An 8,170-nucleotide genomic window follows, 5' to 3' on the forward strand; every position below is an offset into this window, starting at 1 on the left:
TTTCCTAAAAGAGCCACTGGCGGGGATGCTGATAACATCTGGTCCGGACTGAAGGACCTGCCAACCATTGCAGACATGTCTACTGTCGCTGCATTGGATGCTGTCACAATAGAAAAAATGGTGGAGGATTACTTTGCTGACACCATCCAAATAGACATGTCAGACAGTCCATATTGTTACTGGCAGGAAAAAAAGGCAGTTTGGAAGCCCCTGTACAAACTGGCTCTATTTTACCTGAGTTGTCCCCCCTCCAGTGTGTACTCGGAAAGAGTTTTTAGTGCAGCGGGGAACCTGGTCAGTGAGCGGCGAAGGAGGTTGCTTCCTCAGAACGTTGGAAAAAATGATGTTCATAAAAATGAATTATCAATTCCTCAATCAAGTACAGCACTGCACTCCAGATAGTACAGAGGGACCTGTGGTTGTGGAGTCCAGCGGGGATGAATTGATGATGTGTGAGGAGGAGGAAGTACACACTGTAGGGGGAGAGGAATCGGAGGTTGAGGATGAGGACGACATCTTTCCTCATCTTTCCTCAGTAGAGCCTGTTTAGTTTGTACAGGGAGAGATGAATTGTTTTTTTTGGTGTGGGGGCCCAAACAAACCAATCATTTCAGCCACAGTTGTTTGGTAGGCCCTGTCGCTGAAATGATTGGTTTGTTAAAGTGTGCATGTCCTATTTCAACAACATAAGGGTGGGTGGGAGGGCCCAAGGACAATTCCATCTTGCAACTATTTTTTGGGCATTATGTGACCATTCAACAGTCGTTTGCCATGTTCAAAAAGTAAAAGAAAATGCCAACAAATTCCATAAATTAAATCAAAAGTTAAATGCCCTGTCATTATTTAAAACAAGAGGTTTTGACGTGCTAGAATTAGTGTAGTGTTAAGATGTTATAAACACTTGACTTGGAACTTGGAGGAGGTATTGTGACCCCGGTATCAAATTGGGTACCGGGGCCACCCCACTACGCAGTCCAGATACTTGTTTGGTGCGAATCATACAAGTTCAGGGTTTTTAAATTATATTGTGGTGACCACTCCTCTACGCAGTCCAGGTACATTATTCGGTGCGATTCAGACCAGTTGATGGTTTTCTTATTATATTGTGGGGACAACTCCACTACGCAGTCCAGAAAGATACCTCGTTGCAACGTTTTGGACTAATAACTATATTGTGAGGTGTTCAGAATACACTGTAAATTAGTGTAAATGATTGTTATTGAATGTTATTGAGGTTAATAATAGCGTGTGAGTTAAAATAAGCCCAAAAACTTGATTTTTGAAGTTTTTATGCTTTTTTCAAAAAAAATCAGAATCCAAAACCTTAAATTCGAACCAAAACCTTTCGGCAGGTGTTTTGCGAAACAAATCCGAACCCAAAACATCGCGAAAATCCGGATCCAAAACACGAGACACCAAAAGTCGCCGGTGCACATCCCTAGTTTCTAGTGGTCATTTATCGAGGATAAACAACTTTCACTAACATATTATTGTGTGTGTGAGCAAGTTCAATTGGCCTTTTTAATGGGACATTAGCCATAGCGCTTAGTATCCTAATACCGTGCAGCTTGTCTGACTGGCAGCGACGGACGAGCCTGTACGGACTTGAACGCTTATATAGAATTGCATCTATAAAAGATTACCAGGCCATTAAATCGCATTAAAGCTTCACGCAGACAGTAATTTTAGCTGGGGGGCAGGCTGTGTTGTATTGTGAGGGAGTCGGCTAACGTGGATTCTTCTGAGCAGTAATAAAATGTCAGAAGCTCAGATCTTTCCGCGTGTTATACTGAGATGCTAGAGATCGAGGAAGCTGATTATACAACACAACATGTAGCTGTCATGATTACTTGCAGATAGAGCTGTTTTATTGCTTTGTGACACTTGAGATCGGAGATTTTAGAACTCTGCGTTTTCCGGCCAGAGAAGCGCAGAACGACGATGCTCTCTGAGACCTCCATTCATTGCAGAGCGCTCGAACACTCTTATTAGAGGAGCTTCAGAGAACCTCAGTGAACTGAGGAGCGTAATACATTCCTGTTCTGTGCTTAGTGTGTGCTCTAGATAGTCTTCTGTCCTTTAATTAATGTTTTATTTCTCTGCCATCAATGGATATTTTGCTTCAAATCTGTTCTTGCTTATCTACGAAGCCAAGCAATATGTAACCTCGCTCACACAGGCGTATTCCATCTACGCAATGTCAGTATGCATTACTTAAGTACGTTTTTAACAATGGTGCAATCTTGCCGTTACACACATGAGAACAGTCTCTGCGTTGTCGTGTAGGGATCAGTGGCAAAGCTGAAAGATTAATTTTGTATGAAGACTTTTCTAAGCCACGAATTGTACAAAGTCACCATATGAATCTGAGACATAATTACAGCACAAGTCTAAGGTTAGACTGAAGTATGATAAACATTTTCTGAAAGAATTTCCCTGCCAGAGGGAAAGAAGCAAAAACATATTATATAAGACAATTGTTTGTCTTTTTGATTATTATTTAATGTAGTTACTCATGGATATGTCACCATTGAGGCAGCAGTTATTGACATAATGAGATTGTAAATATTAATGAGAATAAATGATGAAGGGGCTCCCGCCCTACTAGAAATTGGGGTCTATCGCTCTCTAAATCCATAGCTTGGATCCCATCTGTGAGTGCGTTATAATCAGCATTAGACTTCTATTAGTATCGAACTGGCGACCGTCCCTCTGTGGTTTGGTTGTCAGAGGGCAACAGGTTCATCAAACCCTCATGACCCGAGTGAACTCCGGATCGGAGGCCCGAGACAGGTGCTGGAGATTTGCTTCACAAGTCTCCCGGGCATCCTGTGATCTGTTTGATCTCGGCGAGAACCAGTTTTCAAAGTCCGCGTTTCCTGCCGGTCCCATGTTGATGTTATGAGTTAGTTTAGGCAACAAAGCCTTTCCTCTTAACCGTAGGCTGGTCTCGGGGGCCGTGGCTTCAGTTCCGTGGCCTCTTCCATGGACCATTGTTCAGGAGTTTCCTGCAGACGTTCACCTGCTGAGAATACGGAGCATCTCACAGCCTCAAGCCTGAAGTCACACCCGGTAGACATCCAGGAATAGAAACCAAGGATTAGGACACTTGCATGGCCTGAGTGTATAGGTCAAGATCTGACATGTATAAGATAAGGATACACCTAGGTGAACGTTTGGCTTTGTGCTGTGTGTATATCTGTATTACTGAATATATAAAAGTTCTACATGACGCCCCCTCTTCTCTCTCCTAGTTGAACCTCCTGCTCCCCATCTTCTTCATCTTGGCTTGTATCTTCCTTATCGTTGTGTCGTTCTACATGACCCCCGTTGAGTGCGGGATCGGCTTCATCATAATCTTGTCGGGGGTCCCGGTGTATTTCTTTGGGGTGCGGTGGCAGAAGAAACCCCTGTGGATTCAGGATGGTATATGTGAGTATATTTGCCTATTATCTCATTATACATGAGCTTCAAGGGACCTTTTCATAAAAACTTGCATGTAATGTGAGATATGATCTCAGAACCGGGAAACCTATTTTTGTTTATTAATCATGAACGAATGCTGCTATTTATGTATGTAAATCAGTTTATAGTCCCGTCCCCTTTACCACGGATCACTCTTAGTTTAACGGTCTGCTGGTCCGTGCCCGACACCTGACCCTGGTGCCTTGTCCGGCAATGTGTTAACCAGAAGCCGAGGGCTGACGAATAGTGATCACATGATGAATATGACAAGCTCTGGTGCAGCAGACCGTGATCCGTCCATGCCGGTCCATCCGCGGGTTGTAAAAACTGCCATATTGTAACAGCGTTTCTGGCAACTGATGGCTACGATGTCGTAGCAAGTCCTTTTAATTATCACAGACTTAAGCAACGTGGGCTCTTTGGGTGTGGGTGACCTGGCTGGTAGTGCATGCTGGGACTTGTAGTCCCGAGGGGCTGGAGAGCCACGTGTTGCCTGCCTCTGCTGTACACGTGACCTGTTTCTTTCCTCTTGGCCGAGACTAACCATTCTTCGTCTTGCCTCCATGTAGACTCTACGACTGCTCTTCTCCAGAAGATGATGGAAGTCGTTCCTCAGGAGTCCTAAAGCTGCAGCAAAGCCCTGTCTCTCCCAGCGCGCACAATGAAAACCAATAAATATTAAAAGCGTTTCTGTCAGATGCAAACGAACCATCAGCCCCCCCCCCCCCCTTCCCCTGATTACTGTGGGAGCAACTATACCCCAAACACAGACTACAAACCAGCTGCACTATACATAGGTGCAGGTTCTTTTTTCCAACCAACAGACGACTAAGAATTTCCACCCGGCCTGTGATCGGGCTGAGCTGTCAGCGGCATTTTTTACAGTCGCTGTTTATTTTGTTTCGTCTTGGATAAAACTCGAGTCTAGTTACCTCGGTTTCCAAAACAAGAAGCCACAGCGGTGTCTTGGGGCATAACGACTCCCCAGTTCCTTCCACCTACGGCAGAATCAAGCTGACGTCTCTCAGATACTTCTCTATGACGCTCTCGCTCTCTTGTGGACGTTTTACCCACAGTTACTTGGACCTACAAGACATTGAACCTTAGCACCGTTGACCAAGAGCCTTTGCAACTGGAAGTCAAAATTTCCTCTTTTGAAATAACCAGAACTGCTGTTTCTTACACTTATAAAGGGACTTTTTGGGCTACACCTATCACTTTCCAGAAGACTGACATTGCCCTCTGGACCAAACTTTTCACTACAACACAAAGTTTATTCTTGTTTGCAAAAGTTTTACATTTTGTTCTAAAGTCATTAGAGAGAAAAAACAAATCTTCCTTTAATCCACATAGCACTTATACTCTGGCATAGCTGATATTCAAACTGCTTTAGAAAATCTGACTACTATTTTCATTTTCCTATTTTTAAAAATGTTATTTTGTGGTTCAAGGACCTGTAATACTGATATATTCCGTATACTAGCCAAACCGGAGACACAGTAGTCCATTTTCCCGTGTTTATAGTCCTCTCTGTTCTGCAACTGCGTAAACAATCCGGACTATTATCCTCCATCGATAACGTTTCATCCCAAGATTACAAACCAGCTGCAATTCCGTCTTGTCCTCTCCGATGCAGTATATAAGCAGTACAGTATATGTTTAGAATTTTATAATGCTCTGTTCCATATTTTTGCTACTGTACTAATTTAATTTTACTTATTTACTTAAATCTTATAGAATTATTTTTTTTTATTTATTTCTATATATGTCTGTAGTCTTAAACCCGTCTATCGAGTTGCTTAGCGCAGATTCCAGTTCTATTAGTGGTAATTATTATTATAATACAGTTCGTATGGGTATAGCCTCTGTGGTCGGCTAAGAGGACAGAACAGCCACTATTGGTCTAGTATATGGAACACTAGATGTTTATAACTTGAATTTTACTCGCTGCCATTTGAAAATTGATTGTTTTAACTTAGGTCGTGGAAGTTAATTTTAGTTGTTTTACTAAAATGTTTGTTTGATTTTGGGTTTATCGGACAGCGTACATTCAATAGTTTCATTAATGAGTTTACTAAACAAGAATAACCTAACTATATGTATTTATTAGGGTTGTTTTCTTACCCCTTTGTTTGTTTTTGTATTTTAAAATGTATCTGCCTAACGACAAAGCCCTAAGTAATGACATTTCCCTTCAGTATATCATTAGCCTAGCCCTTGCCATTACATTGCTGTTGATAGCTGTGCGTTCTACTGTCTTATGCTCTCTCCGCAATGAAAACACTCCCTTATCTGTATGTATCAGCGATCCACAGTCTGCAGAACTTTCCTGGTTCAGATGGGGCTGGATTTACGGCGATCGGCTCAGACAATGACTAATTAGATGACTGTTAATTGATAAAGGGTATTCATTAAACACCACGTTCCCAGTAAGACTAACCACACACACCCAATCGGCAGCGAATCAGACCATTGTGTCTTGCTGGCGTTCCGCCATATTGCTTCTGAATAAAACTATCGCCAAGATCGCAGATATCAGTACTGAATACCACATGATAATCTACCCAAACGGTTCACAATCTGAGGCCATTAAACCGAAATAGGGCCAAATGGATAGAAGATGCTCAACATTATACCCTGAAAGGTTGCATTGAGAATCTACCGTTCAGGACAACTCTGCTGAATGGCTTTTTCCTAATAAACAGTGTAATTAACAGATCACTCTGATTAGAGGGAACAGAGGCACTGAATAGAATATAGAGTCTCCTAGTTATCATTCCTTTATGTGCTAACCAGTATCCTCACTGTAACCAGAGGGAAAGTCAAATCGTTTAAATGTCCGACTTAAAGGGGAACTCCCCTCTCTTCGTTTTAATTCATATCCCCAATTGATAAATTGCACATCAATGCTGTATTAAAGTGTGCATTACATGCTGAACCTTAACGCAATATGTAAGAACCAGGTCATCGCTGACCAGTGCTCTTTATTCTATACATACTGTTTCCAAAATGTACCATGGTTTGCAGATCTCTACAGTCAGACTGCCAGGGTCTGTTGTAGTGAGTACCGGAGGGAGGAGGGTTACACTTCATATGGGTGGGCTGGATTCTCCTGCACACAGGTAGATATGATATAACCACTTGTATAAGTACTTTATTTGAAAGCAGAAAATGAGCAGCATTTGGATTGACATCATCTTATTGTCATCTGGGGAATATGAATTAAACGTTGGAGCTCATTATGCAAAATTACAATGACAGGACAAATCATTAAAATCAAACCTCTCCATCTTCTACTATACAATCAATTTATTCCTGCTGATATTAAAGTAAAATCAGTATCGCTGTAACACAAACTGCTGGAAGCACTGATACATCTACTCCGACTGCGCCAGTCTCATCAACACTCCAGAGGAAACACCTCACGGCCACCAATCTGTTTCTGTGTGTTACTTGTTATTTTTACTAGAGAAACTAAAGGCTGGCAGTTGTTATGTGTACTACCTAGAAGAAACGGTATTAATGATTTGTTTAGAGATGAGAAATGATATTTGAGGCCTTTGCAGTATTCTTGTTAGCGTTGGATGTAGTGTTATATAATATTGGATTTTCTGTGCTTTTTTTTTTTTTTTTTTTTTCTTTTTTAATGTTTTTGTTTCTTTTCCCCTAAATAAAGTTGACCACTAAAACTAATGAAGATATTGTCAGTATTTTGTGTGGGAATGTGTATTATGTTTCTGTTAAAAAGACTGTCCCACCCAGTTCTATTGCACACACTTTTATTGTATTGGTGTATACTGCCCCCTTCTGGTAACAGCGCAGTGTTACTATATGGTGGGCATATCACACGTAACCAGCCACACCTCTCTATTGTGTGAGTAGCCAATAAGACGTAATTCGCTGAGTGCGGGGGGGACCCGATCGTAGATATAGTTCGCTCCCAGATAAATCAAAGATAAGGTATAAAAACAATCCTGGATCCTTTTCAAGTATTTAATCCTCTGTTCAAAGTTTTAGTTGCCTTTTTCCATTGATTTGAAAAAACCCATAAAACGTGCATCCCCTGTATATGAGCCGTGGGAGCACACATCTCTGACCTAGAAATGATGACAACAAGAGCTGACACCTTAGTGTAAGGCTGGGTACACGCTACAGACAATTTCTCCTGATGCGATATCCTTAACATTTTTACCAATGACTGAAAAAAAAAAATGAGGACCGGATCAGCAGCTGTTTCACGTCTATACACTAAACACGATTTACCGGCAGATCTGTGCTCTTCATCTGTCATAACCATCTGCTGAAAAGATGGTGACTCTGCACACTCCATAGAGATCTATGGACACTGCCGCTCCTGAGTGCGTACACACTGCAGGATTGAAACAACATCATTCAATCGTTGAACAAGATTTTTAGTTCAGTTTTAAAATCAAATGAAACGATACGATGAGCTTTGAAAGGATGATCGTTCATTTTTGCAGCGTACACATTAATGCAGTGGTTCCCAAACTTTTTCAGTTCGCGGCACCCTTAGAGTCTCCAAATTTTTTCAAGGCACCCCTCCAAAATAATTACTGAGCAGTCCTGTTTTAGAAGTAGTTGGGTCAAAATATTGTAATAAGTATTTAGGTCACGACAGAAATACTTATTTAGTTGTATGCAAAAATGCCCCTCTGCATCCAGACACACTGCCCCCTCTGCATCC

At 41.6% G+C, this 8,170-nt stretch overlaps 1 protein-coding gene across 1 annotated transcript in view; it reads left to right on the forward strand.

The window, feature by feature from the left end:
- The window catches only part of SLC7A5 (solute carrier family 7 member 5), a 37,197-nt gene extending 30,039 nt beyond the window's left edge, over positions 1–7,158 (forward strand). The window contains exons 9-10 of the mRNA XM_075189305.1: positions 3,255–3,432; positions 4,035–7,158. Of these exons, the coding sequence (XP_075045406.1) occupies positions 3,255–3,432; positions 4,035–4,090 (234 nt within the window). The 3' untranslated portion in view covers positions 4,091–7,158. The remainder of the gene's footprint in view (positions 1–3,254; positions 3,433–4,034) is intronic.
- The last annotated feature ends 1,012 nt before the right edge of the window (positions 7,159–8,170 follow it).

Source organism: Mixophyes fleayi, chromosome 10 (assembly GCF_038048845.1).
Source record: "Mixophyes fleayi isolate aMixFle1 chromosome 10, aMixFle1.hap1, whole genome shotgun sequence".
NCBI classification, from domain to species: domain Eukaryota; kingdom Metazoa; phylum Chordata; class Amphibia; order Anura; family Limnodynastidae; genus Mixophyes; species Mixophyes fleayi.